General features: G+C 41.6%; 1 protein-coding gene across 11 annotated transcripts; it reads left to right on the forward strand.

The window, feature by feature from the left end:
- Positions 1–710: 710 nt before the first annotated feature.
- Positions 711–24,335, forward strand: Znf558 (zinc finger protein 558). Of its 11 annotated transcripts, none has more exons than XM_013509190.1 (11): positions 712–813; positions 1,650–1,828; positions 5,461–5,636; positions 5,783–6,038; positions 6,263–6,363; positions 7,894–8,020; positions 8,520–8,608; positions 9,188–9,314; positions 19,566–19,661; positions 20,443–20,525; positions 21,070–24,335. In XM_013509190.1, the coding sequence occupies exons 6-11, from the start codon at positions 7,990–7,992 to the stop codon at positions 21,850–21,852; spliced, it is 1,209 nt and encodes a 402-aa protein (XP_013364644.1). In that variant the 5' UTR covers positions 712–813; positions 1,650–1,828; positions 5,461–5,636; positions 5,783–6,038; positions 6,263–6,363; positions 7,894–7,989; the 3' UTR covers positions 21,853–24,335. The 11 variants fall into 11 exon arrangements, with proteins under 11 accessions (XP_013364642.1, XP_013364644.1, XP_013364639.1 ...); XM_013509185.1 differs by having other exon boundaries at positions 1,650–1,745; positions 6,263–7,688; XM_013509186.1 differs by having other exon boundaries at positions 740–836; positions 6,263–7,688.
- The last annotated feature ends 2,907 nt before the right edge of the window (positions 24,336–27,242 follow it).

Raw genomic sequence — 27,242 nt, forward strand, 5'->3', positions numbered from 1 at the left:
TTGTATCACTGTTACAAGTTTTCCTATATGTTTATCTATGACTTCATTCCCCCTTCTGTGCCCCCAAAGCTCTTACATTAAGATATCTTTAAGATACCTTCTGCCATGGGAAAGCAAGTTGTGGAAATGTGCAGTATAATCTGATTTTCTTGGGCTGTGTGATCAGAACAGACTGAAGAAATTCTGTATGTTTTCTTAAGCATACAGCTAGGGATCCAAGGAAAATCTCCCCTCCACCTCCCCTGCAGCTGACCTCAAATATTCCCAGCCCCCTGGAACTATACCAACCCTATCCCACAACCCACACCAGTTGTATTTACTGTCCTGTCATCACCCCTAGAACTGATCTCCTCCTCCTGCCCCGCCCCCAGAATGGGTCTCCGCCTACAGTTAGCCACGCCCACGGCTGGCCACGCCCACAGCCCCGCCCCCGCAACTGGTCCCGCCCAGTGTCAGCCCCGTTGGGCCTGGTACCGCCTACATCCTTGTCCCCGCCCACGACAACGTTCCTTGGTCTGGTCCTTTCTCCGAGCACCGATCCCGCTCCCCGCGGCTGACCCATCCCAGAGCTCAACCTCGTACATCCTAAAGGACCTAAAACCCCTCCCCTGCTCGTCCGGCTCAGCCCAGTTCGAACCCCACTCTCCGCAGCCGATAGTCTGAAACCGGAAGCAAGCTGAAGACTGCCCGCCCACGACCGGAAGCGGAAGCGCGGAGCTGTACAGTGGGAGGAGCCGCCAGTGGCGCTCAGCGCTGTGAGTCTGCTTGTCTCTGGAAGTCGGAGCCCTTGGCCCCTAGCTGGGGCCGAACGCGGTGAGCGGCGGAAAGGGGCTCGGGTAGGAATCTGGAGAGGGCCCTCGGGCATCCCAGGCCGCGGGCTCGGCGTCCTTCTGTCCTATTCCCTCCCCCGAGGCCGCAGGCTGTTCACGCTCAGATCTGCGCCAAGCTACCGTTTCCTCTGGGTCGGGACCCGGCGCTGGCGTCGCCACAGCAGGGACGCCTTGTCGCCCCCACCAGGACCAGCCTTCATCTCAGGGGACTTGCCCGAGTCTGCACAGGGTTTTGCTGGTCACAGGTTGGGGGTGGGGCCAGTGCGCCTGTCACTTAGCGCGTGAAGGCCAGAGACGCTGCTCTACCTTGTGCAATGCACAGTGCACCGCCCCACAACAAAAGAACTATCTGTAGTGTCGAGGTTAGGAAGCCCTGCTCTGGGGCTTTAAAAATCTCTGAAGCTCCGAATGAACTGTGTTAGCTTAGTCATTTACAGGACCTCTAACTGACAAAACGTGTTTGCAGCGTCTAGAGTCACCAAAAATATTTCTTTCTAGTCAAATGAGCAAATTAGGTGCACCCAGCATCAACCTGCTTACTCCCATCTTGAGCACATGCCTCTCTAGGAATCAGTCCCGGCCAATAGGCTGGGCTCTTTTTATTACACTGAATCAATAAATACAAACACAGAAAGAAAATTTTTTCTGTATTTAACAACCATCATACATCCGCATAAACGCTTGCCTAGCAAGCAAAAGGTCCCGAGTTCGATTCCCAGTCCCAAAAATTAAAAAAAAGAAAGAAAAGAAAAACAACCACCATAGTACTCCCTACATAAGGCATCAAAAACAATCTTTGTGACACACACCCCTTTTCAGAGGGCAAGAGCGTCGTTGAAGCTTAGACTTGGGTGTAAACCAGTGTCAGAGTCCATCCACCCCTTCTCACTGATTCGTGGATTTCTGTGTGCTCGGGTGAGTGCACCCTGTGGAACTGAGCAACCCCAGGGTCCGCACAGGCCGCTCACATTGTAGTCACCAGGAGCCTCAGTGGAGTGGTAAGAAAAATTACTTCTGTTTTATGACTTCTATTCAAAAGAAAAATACTAAGATGTGTATGGTTATGTGTGTGTAAATAAGTATAGTCATTCTTTCTTGACTTTGCTGAACTAGTGCAGTTGTTCATATGCAGAAAATCATAAGAAATTGTGTAATTGCAGGATTTCATTAATTACGTGTATGTATGCCTTTTTCATTCTAGCTTTCCTGTAACATTTCTGAAGGCATGTTTGCTTATTCTGCAATAAATGCACAAAACAGTAGCTACAGTAAGAAGAGCAAAACTTTTCCTGCATGCCATACTACTAAAAATCTCAGGATTTTGTGTAAACATGTAAAATACTTACCTGTATTTGTAGTATTACAAGTCTTTTGATTATATACTAATGGGACTGCTCAACAGTATTACTCAGGCTCTTTCCATTTGACTACTAAAGACCTATAATCCTCCATGACTCACACGCAGATCTGCCCCAAGCTACGGTTGCCTCTGGATCAGGACCCAGCGCTGGTGTCACCACTGCAGGGACCCCTTGTTGCCCCTACTGGGACCAGATTCAAAATACAGCAGTATCTTAAAAGAGATTATTTAAGCTTCTTTGTGTTAGTAACCGAAATTTAAAATTTAGTTGACCAGGATTTTCTTCCTAGTGAAATTTAAAAGATGTGGAAAAATCTGAAGCAACAACATGTAGATTTCAGGGTAAAGCATTAGTTTCCAACAAAGGCTGTCCTCTATACCTTGCCTTCTGTAGGAATTAACTTCCTCAAAACTTTTCTGAAATAGCAGTGCAGTTGTTCATAATGCAGAGAATCATAAGGAATCATGTGTAATTACAGGGTTTCATTAATTATGTGTGTGTGCCTAAATTCTAGCTTTCCTGTAACATTACTGAAGGCACGTTTGCTTATTCTGCAATAGACCCTCTGAGTAAACCATTTAGGGTGACCAACTATACCTGTTTATTCAGGACTGAGGGGTTTTCCAGGACATAGGATATTCAGTGTTCAATCAGGATGATTGTTCACCTCTGAGCCAGGCTTGGACCAGATGCATGGATACCTTGGAAAACCAAAACAGACTTTGTCCTTCCTCCTCCATGATGTGTCCATTCCAACAGAGAATCGGTATTGGCAAGAGTGTTGTGGGACTCAAGCTGAGGGGACAGAAAAGTCTCGTGGGAACAACTGATACTTAGCTTGAGAGGGAATGGTAAGGTTAGACCTAGCTAGTTGTAGCGTTAGACTGGGGCCCAAGGGAACGGTATAAGGGAAGCCTCTGAGCAGGAGAGAACCCAGGGAAGACAGGGATGGCTGAGGTCAAGATGGCAGAAGGGAGAAGATGTGCTCCAGATCCTAGTGGGAGGCGGACTGACCCGACACTGTTCTCAAACCAGTAGAGAACACCAAAGAGAAGATTTGGGAGCAGGAAGAGGATGTGATGCCCATTTGATCTAAGCTCATGGGTAAAACAGACTTTGGGATCCCAAATGAAGAGTTTTAAGAGGCAAGATAGGAGGGGTGAAAAAGAAATTTAGAAAGGAGATGATAGTTCCTGAGCCTGCGTGGTGATGGTGGAATAGGAGAGAGATAGACGAGATCAGGATTTAGAACAGAGCTGATGGTGCTTTCATTCCTGTGTGCGTTTGGCAGGTGATGCAGAGTACTCGTGTGCACTTGGCTCCTGTCTGTGCGAACTGCGGGCTGCCCCCGACCCTTGGCCCATGCCTACCCTCACTTTGCCTCTCCCAGGACCTTTCCCTGCATCCTAAAGGAAGTCAGGCCTGAGTATGCCTACTGCTGTATTTCTGTCACCATTGAAAGTTCTGTTGGGCAATACTGGAAAAGAGTGGCTGTACCTGTCTTCCAGCAGCAACATGTCCAGGGCAGGTTAGGTGTCAGGAAATCCATAAACTGACTAAGAATGCCTCCTGCCTTTAGAGGAATTTTAAGCTACCAAACAACCTGGAAAAGGATTCAAAGTCCAAAGATGCCCTAGCACCTCCTTCTCTGCGTGCCTGTTTTGTGGCACAGTAAACTGCCTGGATCCCAGCCCTGCTGTCCCTCCTCAGGTACTGCCTGAAACTGTACCTGACTGCAGATTGGTCCTTGAGAGGAGAAAGGACACGTTCTATACCTGGAGAGGGCAGGAAAGTTCTGCCACAGCAGCCTGGGTCAACAGACCCCCGTGCTCCTCCCAGTCCCGGTTTCCCTGTTTGATGGGAGAAGCTATATTATTTTCCTGTGGCTACGGTAACAGACTACAAAAGGGGCTTCAAACAAAACAGATTCATTCCCTTGCACTTCTAGAGGTCAGAAGTCCCAAGTGAGTCACAGGCCTCAATTTCTACTAGTCACAGTGCTGCTGGCTCGAGGGGGAATCCATTTCTGCCTTTCTGTCTTGTACAGATTATCTGCATTCACTGGCTGGCATTCTTCCTCCATGTTTAAAACCAACAAGATAATACTGTATTGTCCCATCTCTCTTTTTCTGTCCCCCTCCACTCCCTCCTTTCCCACCTCCTTCATCTTTACATCTCTGCTTCCATCATCACATTTTCTTCTCTGAGTTTCTTGCCTCATTCTTTAAGGTACCGTGTAATCCAACCTGTATAATCCAGGACAATTTCCCATTTCAAAGTCTATACCTTAAATACATGTACAAAACTCCTGCAAAAGAAGAGAGTATACGTATAACCTCTGCGGGTTACAGCTTAAGACAACCCTTTTTTTTCTTTTTGCAGCTAGAAGTTATTAATCTGTCTTCTGCTAGGCTCAAAAGTCAAAGATTCCCTCTAATTCTGTTTTTTCACATGGCACAAACTCAGTGTCCATGTCCCCGTCTCTGCCCATAGACACCCTTCACTGTTTTCTTTTGAGTACAGGAAGATCACACATAGAAATCTCAAGCAGATTTTATGGAGTTATATTTCATTCTGTATCTGTAGGGAGAGGAGGCCTTCCTTTCTCATAAAAAGGAAACCTTCTGTATATACTGCATTGTACCTTGGAGGTTTGTTTGTTTTAACTTAAATTTATTGGAGATAATAATTTCTGCCATTACCTAGAGATCATTTCATTTTTGTTTGTTTTGTTTCTGGCTGCATGTAGGTGTCCCATCATTTATTCAGCTGGTTTCCTTATGATGGTCATTTGTGTTATTTTCAACCATTTGCTGCTATAAACAGTGCCAACAGTGAATAATTTTGCATGTAACTTTTTGTTTTTGTGCATCTTTGAGCTAATTCCTGGAAGTGGGTTCAACAGGGGAAGAGTAAGTGTGTTTGTACCCTTGCCTGACCTTGACAAGCTCCTCGCATAGGAGCCATACCCAGCCACCTGGGAGAAAGCCTCTTTATGTGGCCTCGCCAACAAAGGCCCTGTGTCCTCGCCGATCAGACAGATGGGGAATGCCAGTGTCATTGCAGCCTGCACCTCTGTCACTCTTCGTGAGCCTCAGTGATGTTCTCAGGGGTGTCCTGGAGATGATGGTGGTGGACACCAGACGGTGCTGGACAAGAGTGTACATAAGGAAGGGCAGCAGAGTGAGAACTTTGGCTGGAATGAGGGAAAGAGACTGGGCAGTAACGGGAAGATAAACTGCTCAGAGAACAGGTTTCTTTCACTGCAGAAGATCCTGGACCTGGCTTGAGTGGTGAGAGGAAGCACTTGAAAAGGCAGGATGGAGAAGAGTGGCTCCTAGGAGGCAGATGGACCCCAAGGCACAGCTACCACAAAGAGGAGGCAGCACCTTGTCCAGGAGAGGGCAATAGGGCCCAAGTGGAACTTTCTTGGCAAGACTGGAAGGTGGGTTCCTTCTTGAGAAGTAGGGTGTGGGACCATCGCTGAGAGCGAGGTGATTTGTTATCTGTTGTCACCTAATAGCTGGTTCCGAAACCTAGGCCCGTAAGAGGCCAGTAACCCTTTATCATCTCATGGTTTGTGTGGTTCAGGGATTGAGGAGTGGCATGGTCAGAAGGTTCTGGCTCAGGACACTTGGAGATCGCAGGAGGCTGCCACCTGGGGCTGAGCCATCTGAAGGCTCAAGGTGCTCCATGATTTGCTTCTGAAACCTCGCTTGGGAGGCCGCTGGAGTGACTTTGCAGCAAGGCAGTCAGCTTCCCTTGGACCAGGAAGCTGCAGTCCCTTCTGGGACCTGGCCTCAGAAGCCCTCCCCATCAACTCTGCAGCATTCTACGCTCATTCAGGGTGAGTTGGGGGCCATGCAGGATGCGGCCACCAGGGGCCTAGGGTCTGTTTAGGAAGTTGGTTGCCGCAGGGAGAAGATTAGGATGTGGAAGACCTGCAGAGATCAGAGGATGGGGATGGGGAAGCTGCGTGGGCCCGTGGGACCTTTCCTCCAAAGCCAAGGGCTCTTTTCGCGTCGATGCCTTTGCTTGTCCAGAGGTGACCATGTCTTGTGATCTGTGCAGATGTGGCCATGTCCAGGGGGATGAATGAAACCTGCCTGGCTGCAGTTCTGCTGGCCTAGTGTGAGTGAGGGTCTAGGTTGGGGACAGAACATCTGTTCACGGTAAGGATGAGGAAATCCAAGCCTGGTATGTATGAAAGGAGAGGAGGCGGCGAATGACAAACAAGGAACTAGGAGAGAGGGACGAATGTGGCCTTGGTGTGGTCAGAGAAAAAGAAGGCACACAGAAGAAGAGAAGTTAGAGGGAGGAGAACTTCTGAACGTTTGTGCCCAGCAGTGGGACGGTGCCCGTGATGACGCAGGCAGGGTGAGACCCGTAGAATGTGGGGCTGAGGTGGGGCAGGCAGTGGCATTGGAGCTGGGCCTCCTCATACCCTGAGGCTGTCTCCGTCATCTGAGGGGGGCCGGAAAGTTGAAGGAATAATGATAGCCAGGAGCCAGAGTCTCTAAGGAATGACAAGTTGTTGATAAGAATGTGCCGTGAGACTCAGGAAAGCCAATGCTCTAAAAGGGAGTGGAGCAGTGGACATTGGTCCTATCGTGGGTGACACAGGAAGATAGGCTGTGCTATCACCTGGCTCCTGCTGGTACTATGTTTTGGTTTTGCATCCATGGTTCATCCAGAGCTCAAAACTCCCCTGCCCAAGGCAGGCCACGGAAACTAAACTTCTTCCCCAAGGTGGGTCACAGGAACTCTAATCTTCTCCACCTTCACCTGACCGTAAGCAGTTCTCTGGTCTACCTTGTGTGATAGTTGTGCATGCAGCCCTCCTCGTTGCAGAGGGTCCTGCCCCTGTCCCAAAGGAAGGGATGCTGCACAGGGAGGCAAAGAAGAATCTGAGCAGACAGGCCTTGCTGGGTCTCCCTCTGCAGTCTGTCTGCAGTCCTTCCTATGCAGTGCGGTCTCTATAAAAAACCCAAAGGACAGGATGCTGTGAAGGAGAGGCAGCGCCTTGTGTAACACGGGAGAGGGCAGCAGGGCCTGAGTGGAGGAAGAGCTTCCAGACAGCTGCACAGGTGAGGGACCTGGGAGGTGGCGCCTAGGAAAGGCATGGAATCTCCATGTCCTTCCCCTACACCTTGCTCTGTACATCTCTTCAACCGTGTCCTTTGTCAGGTTCTTTACCGTAACAGTAAGTGTGTTTCCTTCAATGATGTGAGCTGCTCAAGGAATCTGATAAAACCTCAGGCAGGGGTTGAAGGAACCCTGATTTACAGCCTTTGGTCAGAAGCCCAAATAGAACCACGCAGGACTGATGACTGGCATCTGAAGTTGGGGTGGGGACTGAACCCCCAGCTTGTCATTCCTGACGCTGTTCCCAGGTAGAGTGTCGGAACTGAACTCAGCCAGAGGACACCCAGCTGCTGTCCACTGTGGAACTGATTGCTTACTTGCTGGCAGGGAGAAGGCCCCACCCATGGTGCAGGTCTGTGTTGATTGTGCTCTGAGAGCAGAGGACAAATGGATGCTTTGCATTTTTAGTGATGCTCAGCCTGCTGGGCAGATGAAAGGCCCAGCGTGGAAGATAGAACTTGCATTTGGAAGGAGGTGTGTTGGAAGCTGAGGGAGACACATCCTCAGCAGTGTGAGAGGGGGAGCACCGTGTAGACCGTGTCTCCCCTTTATTCCAGAGCACTGCTGCCCCCTGCCCCAAGGGAGTACGAGGTGGCGCGTCCCTCTTCCTCCACTGCCCTGGTCTCCAGGAGCTTTGCTGTCGGAGTCACAGGATGGCGGCTGCTGTCTTGCCCACCCCTTGTGGTGAGTCTGTGAGTTCTGGCAACCCTAGGAATTGGGCTTAAAGGACCCAGCCGCAAAGAGGCACAGAAGGGGGCCACACAGGCATAGGAACAGTGGATTCCAACAACCCAAGGAGCCGGGTCTGATGGGTGGCCATTGGGATTTGGGACTTGAGGTTTGGGGGTTGGCATGAGTCACCTATGCAAGAGAATTATGCTTGCTTTTTCTGTGAACCTGATAAAAAGTATAATGCCCTGAGAGCATCATTTTCCTCATCTGTGACATGGGAATAAACTCCAGACCCTTGAGTCCTATTTTCTGGCTGGGGTGAGATGGGCCCTGGTTTCTCATGGGAGATACGGGTGTCTGTAGGGGCGGATGTGTGTGCTATGAGTGTCCTCGGTGTGTACATATGCTGTGCGTGTACTCGTTGGGCTATGTATGATCAAGTGGGTGGAGAAGCCTCCAGGCTATCAGAACAGGGGGCAGCCTGGATTCTTGCGACTCATTTCTTCTCCAGCTCAGTCCTCCCTGTACCCACCCTCTGCTCAGAAAGCACACACGGGGAAGGAAAGGCTCGTCAGTGAGTTCCTGACACGCTGGCTACAGGTGAGTCTCAGCTCCCTTTGTCCAAATCATCGTTCCCTTGGCAGAAGTTGGACTTGTTACCTTCAGTGGCCTGGAGCCTCACACTCAAAGTGGATGCTTGGGTATCGCAGGATCCCCAGGCATCTGATGGGGCTGACGGGCTGCCCAGAAAATGTGTGTGTATCTCAATCCTCACTGCATTTTCAGAACTCTGTAGGGTCTCTAAGGACATCTTGTGCTGTAAAGAGTAAGGAAAGGCCAGATAAAGACGTGACATAGCTCAAGCAACTCAGGATGGCTTTGGAGAAATCATTTTTCATTTATCAAGTATTTCTCCTACTTCTGCATTGTCCCAGGCTGATGCTAAACCCTCACTGTTGAGGGAAACAAGATTTCAGGTGCTCAGTCTGAATACAGACGGTCTGCCTGTGTTGAGGGGCACTGGACCTTGGGAATGGGCCAAGTGGACAAGCGCACTGAAGCTAAGCCCAGAAGCCAAGGAGAGCAGCACAGAACCCTCACAATACGTCTTGTGCTCTGGCTCCCTTCCCCTTCACACTGGGGGTCCCTGGTGGAGTCATGATGTTTGCAATGGTTTAGGACCTGGTGACCTTTGAGGACGTGGCTGTGGACTTCACCCAGGAGGAGTGGGCATTGCTGGACACATCCCAACGATCACTGTACAGGGAGGTGATGCTGGAGAACTGCAGGAACCTGGCCTCGCTTGGTAAGCTCGGCACCATCCTGCATTTACTTTGTGGCTCAGTTGGCAGTACTTGCTTTTTACTCTTATTATTTTAGCCATGTAGAATGCATAGAACATAAAATTCAACATCTGCATCATTTAAAATTGTATAGTTCAGTGACTCTTAGAATATTCACGGTGTTGTGCAACCCTGTAATTTCAGAACATTTTCACCACCTCTGCTGTGACTTGAGTATGGTTGATGTGCTGGGAGTTTGATCTCCTGTAAAACAGTATTGAGGTCATGGGGCCTTTAGCAGGTCAGGTCTAGTAGGAGATGATTGGATCTGGAGATACCACCCTCAAAGGATTTGTATTGTCTTTCTCCAGTGGACCAGGTTTCACGGGACCAGTTAAGTTCTCTGGAGAGAAGGTTGTTCAAACGGGAGGTGATGCCTCATGGTTAGATCCTTGCCATGCAACTGGATCCCTTTCATCTTCTGTTCTGTGTTGTAATAAAGCCAAAGCATCTTCTCCAGATGCCAGCACTATGCTACTTCAGCCTTGCAGACACCAGAATCATGAGCCAAAAATACAGCCTCTCTTTTTTATAAAGTATCCAGTCTTAGGTATTTTGTTACAGCAACAGAAGACAGACCAGGACAACTCCTAAAAATAAAAAAACAACACCCTATTCCTGTTAAGCATTCAACACCTATTACCTTCCCCGCTCATGGCCACTAGAAACAACTAATCTCCTTCCTGTCTCTGAGTTTGCCTATTCAGAACGTTTCCTAGGAATAGAATCATAGAAAATGTGACCTTTTGTGTCTGACTTTCTTTCACATACATAGTATTTCCAAGATTTAGTTCTGTTGTAGCACATACCAGTGCTTCATATCTCATAACAAGTGAAAAGTCTTCCACTGTATAGGAAACACCAAACTTTGTTGAACCATTCACAGATTGATAAACCTTTCAGTTGTTTCACTCTTTGGCTTTTATGAGTAATGCTACTATGAATACTTCTATACAGATTTTTGTGGAAGCACTTGATTTTATTTCTCTTGGGTGGGGATGCTAGTAGTTCATATTTGTTTTGTTGTTGTTTCCTGAGACAGGGTTTCACTACATAGTTCAGGCTGGCATTGAACTCATTGTGTAACCCATGCTGGCCTCAAATTCACAGCGATCCTCCTTCCTCAGCCTCCTGAGTACTGGGGTGCCAGGCATGTGCCACCATGCCTGGCATAGGTCATGATAGTTGTGTTTGGTTTTTCGAGAAACTGCAAAGATTTTCTACAGCATTGGCAGCATTTTCCATTCCCTCAAATGTACAAGTGTTCAGTATTGTCTACATCCCCTTCCACCTTACCGTTTTGCTTATGATCATCCTACTAGATGTGAAATGCTACTCATTGTTGCTTCAATTTGCATTTCCCATTATGTCTATGTTGAGTGTGTGATGGTAACTCATAAGTTCTGGTCATTTGTGTTTTTATGTTTTGGGGCCCTGTTTTTTGTAGGGGTCTGTTTGGGGTTTTTTTCTGTTTTCTTTCTTCACACCATGTAATAATCAGTTGCCCTATCTTCAAAATCACTAATTTGTTTTTTATTTGCCTGTTCATATCTGATTTTGAACCTCTCTTAAATTTTTCCTTTCAGTTGTAACTTTTCAACTCCAGAATTTCTATCTGCCTTCCTTTTTATGGTGTTTTCTGTTTGATGAGAATTTGTTTTCTTAAGCTAGGGATGGTGGTGCACACCTGAGGCAGGAGCATCACTACCAGTTCTAGGCCAGCCTGGGCTACGTAATGACATCTTGTCTCCAAAAACAAAAAAAAATTTTTTTTTTTCATTTCCTTCAGGTATTTTCAAACGTATTTAAAATAATTGCTCTGTTTTCTTTATCTAGCAAGTCCAGTGTTTGCACTTCCTCTGGGACAGTTTCTTTGTGCCAAGTTCTTTACTCTGGTGATATGCCATGCTTTTGTTTCTTTTCCTGACTCACTGTTTTGTTGAAAACTGAAAATTTAGAATATTACCTTATAGGTTAAGTGTCTCTTATCCAAATGCAGGGGACCAGAAGTCTTTCCATTATGATGGGGTTTTTTTGTTGTTTTTTGGTACTGGGAATCAAACTCAAGACCTTGTGTGTGCCAGGCAGGCACTTGTGCCCCTGAGGTGTATCCCTGGCTCCATAAGTCTTTCCAATTTGAGACTTTTTTGACTTTGGAATATTTGTATAAGCTTTACTGATTAAGCATCCCAAATTTGTTTTTCTTTTTTTTAAGAGGCATGAAAAAGATTTATTAGAGGGAGATATAGGACACACTCAAGAGCAGAGTGCAAGTGCTCAAAGAAATGAGGCACAATACAGTTGGGAACTGGGGGTTTTTTATGTGCCTTAGGAGGTAGAAATCTGTGGGATTTGGTAATCTGTAGTCTCAGCCTTAGTCATAGAGAATGGGAGAGACTTTCCCACCCATAGTGAGCTATTCCTATGGGAAATGCCAAAATGGTGATCCCTTCATGGGTGAAAGAGCACCATTTGCAAGAAGGGATGGTCAGATGGTGTTTGTAGCTGAAAGGGAGTTGCCCAGGTATGCTGTTTTGGAAAAAGGGATAAAAAGTAAATGAACCATAGCTGTGTTCTGAAGCTACAGTTTTTCTTTAGACTGCAATTTTAGAAATTTTGATTTCCTTGTCTCCTTTCCACCTAGCTTCTATCCTACCTCATTCCACCTGCCCACCTCAACTTCCATCCTTTCTTCTTAAGGGTTTGCAGCAGGCCAGTAGTCCGTTGTAGTAACTGCTTCAGGCTGAGGAGAGGTGTTGGTCCTGCCTAGCCAGGGTCCAAAAGTCTTGTCCTGACTGATCTAAAGGAGACATAGGAATATTAGGCTCCATCTTTTGAGGAACCATCATTTTTCAATAGTGTAAAAGAGGTCCAGGACATACCAGATATTAGCCCACAACAATGAATCATGCAACAAACAAAAATTCCAATCCCCAGTATCACAGCCAGAAAAATGAGGACTTTTTTCACCAGCTTGCTTTAGGGGACCAGGATGCCAGCCAGTCATTAAAGTCTATGGCAGCATCTGACACTGCACTGTGAGCACAGATAGATCATCCAGTGCCAGGAAAGACATTTGCAGAGTTGTCAGGAATATACACATAATGTTCTGTTTTTTTTGTTTTTTTTTTTTTTTATTTTAAAAATAAAAGGAAAATACTAACAGACAGACAACATTTTACAAAATAGCAAAGGATCACTACAGACAGTACAGTTACAAACAGAGTGGTAGGGAATTAACAATGCTTGTTGTATTACATATTAATAACTTCAAAGTGGTTTCTCATGAAAACAGATATAGACATACAAAGCTGATCAACCAAGGACTCATTGACAGTTTCTTTCAGCAAGGAAATACAAGACAGTAGAACAGCCATGTTAACTGTCCTGCATATACATACATACAAACTTTCTCCTTCTTTCCCTTCTCTTTCCCCATATCCCAGTTACCCTTTACCTTTGAGTGCTTTCCTATCAATTCACAATGTCTAACATATCTCCTAGTTTAAATTAACTCTTTCAGGCTTTACACTAGAGAAACAATGTGGTGCTTGCACATGTATGTTTGATTTATTTCACTTATGAGTATGGTCTCTAGTTGTGACCATTTACCTATAAAAGCCTCGAGTTTATCTTTCTTTACAGCTGAGTAATATTCCATTATATAAAAGTACCACAATTTTCTTATCCAATCCTCAGTGGTGGACATTTGGGTTGCTTCCACATTTTAGCAATTACAAATAATGTTCTGTTTTGATAATGGTACACCTCCACCTTGTGCTGCTGTTAGAATATCTAGAGCCTTTGAATTTGGGGGGCCTGATTTTTTTTTTAATTCTTTATATGTTCTAGACAGAAGTCCTTTGTCTGAGGGACATTTGGCTAAAATTTTTTCCCAACTCATGGGTTTTCTTTTTACCCTGTTGGTGATTTCTTTTGATATGCAAAAACTTTTCAGGGAGATGAGATCCCAGTTGTTGATTCTTTGAAGTATTTCTTGTGCAGTTTGATTTTTATTCATGAACTCTGTACCTACCCTTTTGTCTTCAAGACTTCAGATGGCTCTTTTCATCATTTTTACTTCTGAATTTAATAATGAAATACCCTTTGCCATATCACTTAGAGCTCTATGTTTATAGTTAGAGATTCAGTATCACCCATTACATTTGTGGGGGAAGGATAAAGACAGCAACCAGATAGCAGTGAAAACTGATCTGGTCCATTGATGTCATGAGGCTGGGAGGTTGGCTGGTTGATCTATGGTTGTAACTCAGCACCCTTGGACCCATGGATACCCTAATGTACATCTTCCTATCCCCCCTGGAGGCAACTGAGGCCATAAGTTTTTACCACAGAGCCACTGGGTACCATTTGGGGATGACCATCTGATTCCAGCTCTTACCCTCTAGATAACAGCAAACAAGTTAGTATCGCTTCACACAATAGTGTGATTACAGCCCTGGCTAGGAATTTACCCCATGTATTGGGTAGCATTGCTCTAGTTATCATACATATGATTTCTTTGTTCCCAATAAGGGGGTACTAGTTGATTGAGTTGTCCCCTTTTTATATTTACCCAACCTTTTGGTTTAATATTATTCTTTATAATTCTGATTATACTTTCCCATTGGACGTTAAAGAGCAAGTCAAAGGGAGACCTGTGTTAATCAAAATTAATCTTGCTCTCTATGCGTATATTAAGGTCAGTTCAGGCTCCTAAGGATTACTTTTGGGGTCACAGGCAAAGCCTCTTAGCTCTTTTAGATTTTTCATCTGCCAGGATAGGTCATGTCGTGCTGGACAACATGGCTCTCCTTGGAAGCATAGGGACATTTTTTTCCTTTTTAGTGACCCTCCTTTTAGCAAAATGCACACTGGTCAATTCCTCTTCTCTGGGGTCCATCAGTCTCCCTGCTCAGGAGGTTGAGTGACTCAACAGAGTTGTACGATGCTATAGAAAGATCTCCTCATGTCCTGGGTCTTTATTGACCTTACAGGACCAAGACCAAAATACTGGCTTTTTTGCCCAGTTACTTTTTTTTTTTTTTTTTGGTACTAGGAATCGAACTGACGACCTCACGCTTGCTAGGCAGGCACTATGCCGCTAAGCTGTATCCCCAGCTCCCAGTTAGGTTTTAACTTTGGTCTCTAAGCCTTAGTTGTTGAACATCCAGAAGATTAGTTACACCGGTGTTAAAGTGGCCACATTAAGTTTAACTATTATAATCTCATCTAGATATCAAGCACCTTGTAATATAGTACAGCCAGAGAACTACTCTTTTTTCCTATAATGTTTGAGAAATTAAATTCCTCTAAAATGTTGATTAAATTCCTCTAGAATGTTAATATATAACAGTTATAAACTTTTACTAGGGCAAAGTTTACTAGGAGCAAACATAGAATCTTAGCATAACAATTATGCTGGCATTATTATATTGGAATCAGTAGATTTTTTTATCTTTAAAAATACATATAATTTCCATTTTAGTCAACCACCTTTATCCAATTACAAAACATTAAATGACCTAAAGAAACCTTTATCTAAATTTGTTACCTTTTAATAGAATGTCATTTAAGAAGAATGTGCTTGTTTATTTTATAGATACATTATAGGTTATTAATGTCTAATCTCTAATCATTATAATAACATGTTCTCAACTGTGTAAGGTGTAGGCACAGCTAACATAATACAGTTATATAACAGTCACATAAACATAAACCTGAAAAAGTCCATCATCATGAACAACTATAGTTGGAAGGTCATCAGTGTGATAAGATGTCTTTCTCAAGTCCTATATTTTAAGAAGTGCTGTATACTTAGGAAAACACAATTCTATTTAATACACCATGAGGCTAGAGATAATTAGTATTCTAGCTATATAGAAATCTTTACATTTACTTAGTGTTTACTCTTAAGGCAAAGTCTATATTTTTAAAAAAAAAACAGGTTTATAAAGAATTCTTATCAATTCTGTATTGACAAGAATTAAAGGACGTCTTTAGAATTCTTGTAAATGTAGGAAACTGTTAATAACCACACATAGACTTACTACCCAATATATCTCATTTATGCAATAACAAAATGTTTATTTAGTCAAAGCCAGTAGATGTAGATCTAGCTTTAAATGGAAGAACCAAATTTAAGGAAATGTCAAAATATTTGGCTACTTTAATTTATATATATGTATATATATAATAAAAAGAGCATCTATTTGTTACTTTACCTGTACTAAACTTACATAGTCTTGAGTCTATACAAACTTAACTTTAAAGCTTAGATCTACAGTATCTTGTTGTTTTTCTTACGTATTCATAGTACCAGATATATAGGTTGAGTCATAAACTAAGCATAATAGCTATTCATTTAACCAGTCATAAACTGATTATTAAAAACATTCCATAAACCAACAATTAAATAATCTTTAACTCTTATAACAGATTTTTTTTAGTAACCAAAAGCCTAACAACGAAAGACACAAACTATCTTAGTAGAATATAGAACCTTTGCTGGTTAATCTAGTTTTGTAGTTTTAATGAAGAACATCCTAATCAGAAAACCTTACTGCTTTAGACATAGAGAGCGTAATGTTTTACTTATAACCAACTTAAACATATTATGATTTATTTAATAGCTGTTGGGGTGTGACACCATAAGACTGTAGGATAATGTAGCAACCATTGTTAATTCCTATCGTTTTGAGGTCATGTATTGTTTTTGTTGTTTTTGTGTTGTTTTGATTTTGTCTTCATTGTTGTTTTGCTAGTTTTTTTAAAATTTTTTAAAGTAAAAAAAAATATTTTTTTAAAAGACCTTAGGAAAACTGGACAAACCACCCATCAGTGGAGAAACTGGATAAATTTTGGTCCAACCAGCTGCTTTCAACCACAGAGAGTTTTGTCCAACTGTTCCCCGAGTCCAAGGGGTCCCCACTTAGGTATCTTAAAAGCTGTTTTAGATGACTCATCATTACAGTTAACACTTTAAACTATTTATATATTATCTTTGACCAAGGAAAAACTCTTAAATTATTGTATATCAATAATAGACATTGCATTTATGAAAGTAACTTTGGACATTATCTTGGTTATCTAACAACCTGGATGAAAACATGTCATCAGTCTTTAAAATACCTTTATTTTTTATCAACAGATTTAGTCTTCTGTTAAGCTATATAAACCATAAGTATTTGAGCTAATATCGGGAGTTTCCACTTATCCATAAGGCATCAGATAAAACATATATTTGAAAATTTACATATAGAAATATATATATAGTTTAAATCATATATAACCTGTATGGTCTCAAACTTTAAGGCTTTTATTTGTAAGTCCGTGTGAGTTTGAAGTGTCTTAACCCTCATCCTGTAACTTTTTAGGTGGACTTAGCTATTTTCAATAATCGGGATAATTCATTTTTATGTAGGAGGCCAAAAGAGCCAGAGAAAAAATAAAATCGACATGAGCTCCAAAATCTTAAATAAAGCAGCTTTAGGCACCTTAAACAGTTTAAACAAGTAAACAAGAAAACACAGATCAGAGTACACTCTTAGAAATATTAGCCAAGTTGAGCTATAGCTATGATAATCTGATGTAGGTTCATTATAAATTGACTAGTCAGAACTTTTAGGGGTGACCAGTTAGCCTAGACATCTCTTGCAGTAAACTAAGGAGATGAAAGAGAAAGCCTCTTCACAATGTAAATGTGAATTCCATTTAAGGAAGGATTAGACTGATAATTTGTCTTAATCTTGAACTGGTCTTTCAGGCTTCTCAGCACTTTCTCTGGTTTTGATAGCCAGAACTGTTCAGTCCAGGTTTGGGTGGTGACTTTTGGAGCTAAGTGTATATTTTTAAAGAATGGGGGAGTCAAAGTCTCTCAAGGCTTCATTCTGCCTTGGTGCTGATATCTACCCATGACAGTATTTTCCTGTTTTGCCCCCTAAGCCATTCCTGCAGTTTGACCCTGTGCAGGGCTGGCAGTGGCAAACAGGAGGTGCTCTAGTGAGTGCCCCCTTTCTCTTGATCTCATGACTCCTTTGGCTAATACTTAGCTAAATGCTCTTTGTGAGCTACTCTGAACATCTTTCCTGTTAACACTATAACCAAAAAGGCAGGAGGGTGAGGGAAGAGCTTTGAGGTTTTGTCTTCTTACTCTCTAATTTACCTTTTAGAGAAAAATCAACCTCTAAGAAATCCTCTATCTTAAATTAGGCCTAAGTTCATAAAGTACACGTTTTATGACATAAACTATAGACATTGGTTGAGTTATCCATAATCATAAAAGAGTTGTTACATGCCTTTATGATATTCTTTGTGTACTTCTGAAAAAAGATAAAGACAGGAAAAAGAAAATATCAGGACCAAGGTCACACCGTGGTCATGCCCCAAATCAGGACCAGGCCACATGAGCAGCCCACCCCATTTTTCAGACTCAGAACTGCCCGGGGTCTGCTCTCTTTTAGTCTTGGCTGGTCCAACAATCCTTGTTCCTGGAACATGTCTATTCTAACAACAAATCAAGGCCACAGGAAAAGTTATAATACACAACAGCTAGGCTTTGTTCAAAACTCTATCCCAAAGGCCTTTATATCTAGAGACCTGTAACATACATGAGGAACTCAGGGGGTCTTTGAAGTCTGAATTTACCTAACTATAGATCACATATCAAGGAAAGCAGAGGCCACACACTCGCCCACACACAAACACACACATGATCGGAGGCACTAGGCTCCTCTTCCCTGCAGCTTCTTGCTTTTTTGGTAACCAACAGGAAAAAAAAACTTGAAGGGATTTGAGGTTTCTGACAGGTAAAATCCTGAGTGGAAGAAAAAGAAAAGCAAACTGTTGAGAAACTGCTTCAGAGACAGAAGAGTTGGGAGAAAATGACACTTCAGAGAAAATGACGCCTCAGAGGCACAGGGAACTGGGGGAAGTGAGAACAAAGAAAATAAATAAATAAATAAAGAAGCTGTTTCCTGGACTTACAAAAAGAATGCCTCCTCTTTTACCTCCTGCTGCTGGCTCACCAAGAAGGAGTCATGGGCTAGGTTGGAGGGTCCCCAAGGCTGAGATAAGAAATTTGCTTTAAAACAAGTATACAGATTCACTGACTCCTGTCCCAGAGAAAAATTTTTTGAGGGCACGTCAGTAAAAGAGGTATGAGAAAGATTTATCTGAGGGATATATAGGACGTACTTGAGTGGAGTGCAGGCGCTCAAAGAAATGTGCCAGCTTCCCAAAGTTGAGGTCCAGGATGATCCAGAAGATAAAACTTTGCAAAAAGAAGTCAGTGCTCAAAGAGGTTCAGGTCTTGAAGCATTTCTGATTTTGAATTTTTGAACTAGAGTTTCTCAACCTGTACAGCAATTCTGGAATCTGATTTCCTCCCCATGTTTAGGGTTCATTATGGTTGCATGTCATTTTTAGGCATCTTTAGTGATGCTTTAGAACTAACTTTGCAGTACCTATATTTTTCATGTGTGGCCACTAAAATCTCTTTTTCATTAGCTCTATGGTCATCTAGTGTTTTGTCAGAGATTTCTGTTAGAGGCTTATAACCAAAACCAAATCCCAATCTCTTCAAATGTGTTCTGTCAATATATGGAGTCATGCCAGTTTTGCATGCTTGAATTTGGTAATTGGAATGACTGATGTGAAAACAACAATATGCAGTATAAGAACCATTGTTAAACTCCTACCATCTTGTATGGTAAAGCTGTGCATCATTTCCAGTGTTTTTGTTTTTGTTTTTGTTTTTTTATTACTTGTTACTGTCTTTGATTGTTTGATCAATCTTATATTCTTATGTCTGGTGGACTGAGCAACTTTGTTGAAGATAACAGTATGTAATGTAACAACCATAGTTAATTCCTATCATTTTGTTTTGAGGTTATATATCGTTTTTGTGGGGTTTGTGTTGTTTTGATTTTGTCTTCATTGTTGTTTTGTTTGTTTTTTAATTTTTAAAATAAAAATGTATATATGGAGTCCTGTAAATACTAAAAATAAGCTAGGCAGTTTGTCACTTTGAATTGAAGATGCTTGCATTTTGTTCCCTACAAGAATTTCTGTATTCCTTAGATTTTTGACAGAATTATTCCATTGTTCCTAAAGTTGCACCTTTCCATCTTCAGAAGTGTTGCTTGGCTTCAGTCTCATGGAATTGCTTGTACCCTGAACAGTCTCTCTATATCACATAGTTTTTCCTTAAATAGGGTGTCATGTTGATAAACCCAGTCTGATCTCCCAGCTGGAACAAGAAGACCAAGCAATGATGGAGGAAAGAGGAAATCTCCCAAGCACTTGTCCGGGTGAGCTCCAGGTGTATATAAGCCCATGTGAGGAATTCTGTTGCCAGGACTCAACAGTTAGGACTGTTACATAAGTCAGTATCAACAGGGAACTTTCTAAAGTGCATTCTTTTTTTGACAAAGATGAACAGCAACATTTGGGTTGAGCTTCATGTATCTTTATGTATCTTCTTTTTTCTTTTTTCTTTAACTTTTTGTTCATTATCTTATATTTTAATTTCTGGAATATATAGCTTCTTAAAATTTAAGTCCTACTTTTCATTCCTGATAATTCCTTGCCAATGTCAATGTTTCTAGTATCTTGTTTTTCTGCCGTACTGAAAGATAAACTTGAATCATGTGTAGGAAAAAGGATGCTCCTGAGACCTTAATGTTAAACAAAATAAGTCAGACACATAAACTTAAATATCTCATAATTTCTTGTAAGTGAGAAACCCAAAAGATATATAAAAAGTAAAGTAAAAGATAGATAATAGGAAATAGGGAGATCTTTCTCAGATGGGAAGGAGATCAAGTGATAATGAGAGATGAAAGGATGAAAAGAGGAATTAAAATATGTTATGTATATGTTCCAACTCCCCACAAGAAATATAAACACGTACTGCAGACATGTACTAATAAGAAATTAAATTCTACAACAATTAATACCTAAAATTTCCATAATTGCCTTTTATTGCATATCTCCTCAGAAATTCTGATCTTTTGAGTCCACCTTTGCTAATTTCTGTGCTTTTCCACTGCTGTTCTCCATGAACGTAACTTTCTTCTCACTTTGTTTCAGATTTGGAGACTGTACTTAAAGCCAAATGGTTAACTCCTAAGAAAGGTGTTTTTAGGCGAGAACAAGTGAAAGGTGTAAAAACGGTAAGACCAACATAGATGATTTGTTTTTCCATAGCAGAAAAATGTTGTAAGTTAGAAAAAACACAAAGTAACCCAAAGTTAGGCTTGAGAAATAGTATCATTGAATAGACACAAACTACTATGATTTGGAAAAAAAATACAACTTAGCTCCAAACGTTTTTTCTTCACTGAGACTTCCCACCTGAAATATTTAATGAAGTAAATATTTCATTAAATGTGTGACATTTCATTAAATGTGAACATGTTAGCTTATTTTTAGTACTGAGAATCAAACTCAGGACCTTGTGCTTGCCAGGCAGGTGCTTATGCCATTGAATAATATCCCCAGCCCCAAATTAGCTATTTAAAACATAAATTAATCTTCAAATCATCAGAAAATAATTTTATGAATATAATAAAGACTTATAACCAAATATTTGTTGTTTTTAAGGGCTTAAACAGGGCAAAAACCAGTAGTAGTAATAGAATTCCTGAGAAAGACAGTTTGTATAACATGAAATGTCAAGAATATTATAAATTATATTACTTATTTCTTAATCAACAGGAGAAAAGTCGTCGTGGAGTGAAAATCAATGAATGTAATCAGTGTTTTAAGGTCTTCAGCACAAAATCTAACCTCACTCAGCATAAGAGAATTCATACTGGAGAAAAGCCCTATGACTGTAATCAGTGTGGGAAATCCTTCAGCAGTAGGTCTTACCTTACTATTCACAGGAGAATCCATAATGGGGAGAAACCCTATGAATGCAATCACTGTGGCAAAGCCTTTAGTGATCCTTCATCTCTCAGACTGCATGTGAGAATTCACACTGGAGAAAAACCCTATGAATGTAACCAGTGTTTTCACGTCTTCCGCACTAGCTGTAACCTCAAGAGCCACAAGAGAATCCATACAGGGGAGAATCACCATGAGTGTAATCAATGTGGAAAGGCCTTTAGCACGAGGTCCTCGCTGACAGGACACAATAGCATTCATACAGGAGAGAAACCTTATGAGTGCCATGATTGTGGGAAAGCCTTCAGGAAGAGCTCCTATCTGACACAGCATGTGAGAACTCACACAGGAGAAAAACCTTATGAGTGCAATGAGTGTGGCAAGTCCTTTAGCAGTAGCTTTTCTCTAACAGTGCATAAGAGAATACATACTGGAGAGAAACCCTATGAATGCAGTGACTGTGGGAAAGCCTTTAATAATCTCTCAGCTGTTAAGAAGCACTTAAGAACTCACACTGGAGAAAAGCCCTATGAATGTAACCATTGTGGAAAATCTTTCACTAGTAACTCTTACCTTTCTGTGCACAAGAGAATACATAACAGGTGGATATGAATTGAAATGAGAAATTACTCTAGGAATTTCTGAAAGCCCTTGTTGACCTCTCAGCTTGAGAGAACTCACAACAGATACCCAGGTTATCTGTTGGTGCATAAAAAAAAATCATCCCCCAAAACTTTGTGGCTCCAAAGAATTCATTATTATGTCACAGTTTCTGTAGGCCCAGAATTCAGGAACAGCTTAGCTCTGTAGGTCTGGTTCAGGATCTCTCAGGAGATTGCAGTCCAGATGCCAGGTAGAGCTGTGGTCAGCTGAAGTCTTTACTGATGAAGGATCTACTTCCATGTAGCTCCCTCTCATGCCTGGAAAATCCGTGCCAGTTGTTGACAGGAGACCCTTAGTTCCCCACCATGTAGGTTTCTCCACAGGGTGAAATATTTTTACAGTATGGCAGCGAATTTTTCCCAAACCAAGTGATGGAAGGGAGAGCCAGTAAAGAAACCATGGTGTTTCTTATGATATATCATCAGAAGGATGTATTTTCACATTTTCTATATAATACTCTTTACACACAGACCAGTCATGATACAGTGTACTAGAAGGTTACAGAAAGTGTGAGTACTAGGGAACAGAGATCACTGGAAACCATCTAGGAAACTTGCCATGAAATTAATGAACAGAAGCCTTCAGCACACCCTCATCCTGTCAGTCAGTATGAAATGGTATTCAGTAACTCTCCTGTTAATTTACTTTGGAAGGAAACTTACTGAGTACAGTCTGTGTGATAAAACTTCCAGCTCTCTAGGCATGGTGGTGCATGCCTATAGTCCCAGCACTGAGGCAGGAGGATAAGTATGTAGCAAGTTCAAGGACAGCTTGAGCTACATAGTGAGACCCTGTCTCATAAAAAAAAGCTCAAACTCACATTAATATGTCCAGAAAAACCTGAAGAGTGGAAGGAAAGCCACAGCTCTTGGGAATTATGTGACAGCTCCCACTGGGAAAAACTCTATGAAGATCATCAGAATGAAAAAGCTTGACATTCATCCTTTCAGACACACATATGAAAGCAGATGTGGAAACTAGAGTGCAAGTGTTCGTGTTACTGAATACAGGATGGTGGAGTGTTCTACCTGCAGTGACTGTAGGAAAACCTTGAACATTCTCTCCTTTTAAAAAGATGTGAAAATTTGTTATAAAGAGAAAACTTGAATGTCATGGGTATTGGAAGACTTTCCATTTTCCCACATTCGGTAGAAGACTTGTGAATACAAAGGGAGAAAGCTTTCTAAGATGCCACTTATGAAAATTCTCCCCAGATGCAAAACCTATGAGTATTAATTTTGAAAAATTTTCGTTGATTCCTCTCCTGAACATTACATGGTGGAACAGCCTAGGAGTGTAATCTATGGTAGAATACCTCAGTCTCAACTCTTCACTAAAGGATTACACAATAATTGATACTGGGAACAAAAAGTATAAGTGAATCTGAATTTAGCATTACCATTGTCTAATCTGTAAGTTTGACCACTAATTCATTAATTTTAGTCTTTGGTTCATATAAACATTTATATCTGTTCCTCAAAATAAATCCTAAGTTACCTTTCAGAGTTTGAATGCAATCTATTATAATTTGCTCTTTAAAAGCATCAGTGCGTTGCATATCCAGAAAGGTGCAGTATTTCTCAATAGACCCTGAATGCATTTATTTATCATATGAAATTAAATGATACCTCTGATACTCTTTTTTTTTTCTAAGTTAGTGGTATTTTTGTCAGAACGTGCAGACTTCATTCTATTGATTATTTTTTTACCTTTCTGTATTAGTATGGCAAATACCATTAGCTTCTTTCCCAAAGCTTATGCTCCCCTCCTTACTAACTTAAAAAAAAAAAACAAAAAACATTTTCAAGCTGTCTATGAGCAGTATTGAAAATAAGCCACCAGGCTTTTATGAAGCCCAGACAGACTTTGTTCCATTCTGGTGGCTATGAGAATTATGTAGAAGTCATTTTGAGGGCTTAAAGAACCATATGACTTGTTTTCTTCACCCGTTTTCTATTCACCTTATCCATACCTTATCATGGAAAGTGGCCTCAAGGTCTGGAGAACAAAGAGCTATTCCCTGCATACACACACACACACACACACACACACACACACAGACAAAATACACAATGCAGCCAAAAAAACCTGAATTTTCCCAAAGCTGCTGATTGGCTGTGTCAGTTCTGGGCTGCTTATTAAGACTTTCTGCTTATGTGATGTGAGTAAAAGTAACCCCTGACCAGTTGAAGCCAAAGTGATTTGTCATTTTTGAGCTGTTTTGTTAACTTCTGAGTACAGTATTTTTAAGGTAAACTTAGCAGTTTGCTCAGTGTTATCCATGTTTTATGTTTCTTTCAAAACGATGTATATTCTCTAATATGTAGATATAGAATATATGGATTTTAATCTAGTTGTGTTTTCATTGTACAGATTTTTTCTTTTGACTTTAGTGATAATGGTATAGTAAAGTCTTCCATTATGATTATGGATTAACATTGTAATTCTGTCTTTTTTTACTTATTTTGATAACACTATAACTGGAATATATAAGATGAGATATTTTCATGTGAATTATTCCTTGTGCAGGTCCCATATTTCTATATAGCTAAGAATTGTAATGCCTTGATAATAAATGGTCAAATACATAGCATGTTTTGTACATAGGCAAGAGTCCCTTATAAATATTGAGTACAATAATGCCTCAGTTCATGAACACTTCTGTTTCTAAACAATTTGCCTTGCAAAAAAAGCATTTGGCAACATTTTGCTTCCGTTTGCAAACTCAGTATCAAGTGACAAACATGACCATGCCATCTTCCTCACATAAACACAATTGCCGCCATCTTCCCCCAAATCCTAAAACAAATTAAGTTTATCAACAGGTACCACTGTACTCATTTTTCACTTAAGTTATGTTCTCTTATCCACATGGAAGCTACTTGCCTGAGTTCACTGGCTAACAAAAGTAGAGCCCAGATTTGAACCTGGACAGTCCATGCTGATAACCACTATCCTGTTAAATACATTCTATGGGCCAAACAAGATTTTTGAACACCAAAGCACTTCATTCTAATTGAGAGAGGGTTGGATTTTAGAAAAATATAAAAAATTATATGCATTTTATGCAGAAAACCACTCAAACTTTTAAGACATTTAAGAGAGATTAGAGTCTTACCATTTTATGTACAGTAGTTAAGAAACTTAAGTAGCTGAACAGAGATCTTGATGAGATGGAATGGTGAGACCTGAATTTCTGTGGCAAGAGCAGTCATCATGCAAAGGCCTGTGTGGTGAGTAGAACCAGTTTGAGGTGGTATTGAGGGAGCAGTCGAAACGTGGTAGATTCTGCTCTCTTGTTAGGACGTTTTCTTCTGTTTTCAAGCGTTAGCATAGTATCAAATGTCCCATAGGTTTGTATATCGAAGGCTTAACCCTGAGTGCAGCAGTTTTCAGAGTTGAGGCTTTTGGTAGGTGATTGGATCCTGAGGGCTGTTCCTTCATCAGTGGATTAATCATTGATGGAGTCAAAACTGTATGGTGTTATGAGAAAGTAATGGAAACCAGAGCTAGGACCTAGTTGAAAGTAGGAAGTCTTAGGGCCATGCTCTTGGAGACTCCTGTCCCTGACCCCTTGCTGTCATACTCTCTGCTTCCTGGTTGCCATGAAGTCACCAAATTTCCTTCACCATGCCCTTCTACCGTGATGTTTGTGCCTTGCAACAGGCCTAAAAGCAATGAAGTCAGTTGACCATCAACAAAAGCCATGAGCCAAAATAAACATTTCTTGCTTAAAGTTGTTATTCTTAGGTATTTAGACATAGCAGTGGAAAGCTTAGATTTTAAACTAAGTATCTAATGGAAGACAGTACATGAGGAAAGAAATACTGGCATGGTTAAATAATTCTTTGCAGACTGTGAATCGTACATCGAGTGCAGGGAGGAAAACATTTGGCACTCAGTACAACAGTATGCATAATGTTCTTTGGCCAAGTTTGATGGTAAATAGCCAAGTGCACCAGCTGTGGCCCCAAAAGGGAGTGGTGACCAGGGTCCAGACTTCTTAGGCTCAAGGGTTTGTTTAAGTTTTCGTGAGTCACCTAGACCAGCAGAGGTGGCATCCAAGGGAGAAGGGAAGCTAGAATGGGGTAGCAGATGAATATGGTAATGAATATCACCCACCCCCGTGAGGCTAGTTCCAGTGATGGGAGGATACTGTCCATAATGTGTTTCATTAATCTTCCTCTTATATCTTCCTCCAGGCAACAAGAAAATCCCAAATCCTGAGTGCTTAAGAAGCAAGTCCATTGGAATGGCATAAGTGATGCACTATAGTGGGCAGTGTTGTGTTTTCTAGATTCTTCAGGCCTGAAGCCTTCTTCAGGTGATGGAAGCATTGGCTGCTAATTGCCCATGCTGCCATCCACCCTGGGAATTCCTTAGGCCAAACGCAAGTACACCTAATAGAATGGCATCTTCCTAGGGCAGCCCGTTTCTAATGACTTGTTGATTGTGGGAAGGGGGAAGGTCCAACGTACAAGGCCCAATTCCTTTGCCTTAATTTTGGATTTGCCTCAAGGACCACCTCACCTTCACAGCTCCCCAAAGGACCAGTTACCAGCTGCATTATAACTTACCACAGTTCTGGCTCTTTCTCCTTATAATCCTGGTTTTCCTTTACATGTTGTGTCCCCAAGAGGATTCAATAAAGTCTGTGAAACAAAAATCCTCACCTCACCTCCGAGAATATCACACTTGTAGATGAACAACCTGATTTGGATGAGGGCCTGGCAGAGATGAGGAGGAATACGAAATGGGTTATAGAAGAAAGCTCCAAGAGCATTAGCAGGGAATAGCTACTGAAAGGCGAAAGGTTGTTGAGAAATTCCACAGGTCATGTCCTGGGCATTAGAGATTAATTTTTGGACTCATTCAGAGTAGAGTAAACTTGGAGAGAGCACTGAGTTTCACTTAACTCTCTGGAAATGTCACATCCTGAACTTAAGTTTTATGCATTAAGAGTAAGGAGCACATCTTAGAAGTAAGTTCAAGCCAGAAATGCTCAACTAACAACTGAGCTCCATTCCTATTGCAAGGTCATTAACTAAATTGGTTGCTGAATAAGGAACTATATGTAGTATGTATGTTACATTATTCAGAACAAAGAAATGGTCAAAAGAATCTCCCAGCTTGATGACTTTGCTTTTATTTGCCTAACTCATGTGGCCTTGTATAACAGAACATAAAGCTACTGTACAGTAAGTCACCAAAAGTTACAGCATTGCATAAGCAAGGTGTACTGTATAAGGAAGGACACTGAGCTCTATTAGCAACTGTACAGAACTGTACCAGCAACTGTACAGAACTGGTAGAAGAAAAGACTGGTCATAAATCCGAAC

Source organism: Chinchilla lanigera, unplaced genomic scaffold, assembly GCF_000276665.1.
Source record: "Chinchilla lanigera isolate Chin_1 unplaced genomic scaffold, ChiLan1.0 scaffold00162, whole genome shotgun sequence".
NCBI lineage: Eukaryota > Metazoa > Chordata > Mammalia > Rodentia > Chinchillidae > Chinchilla > Chinchilla lanigera.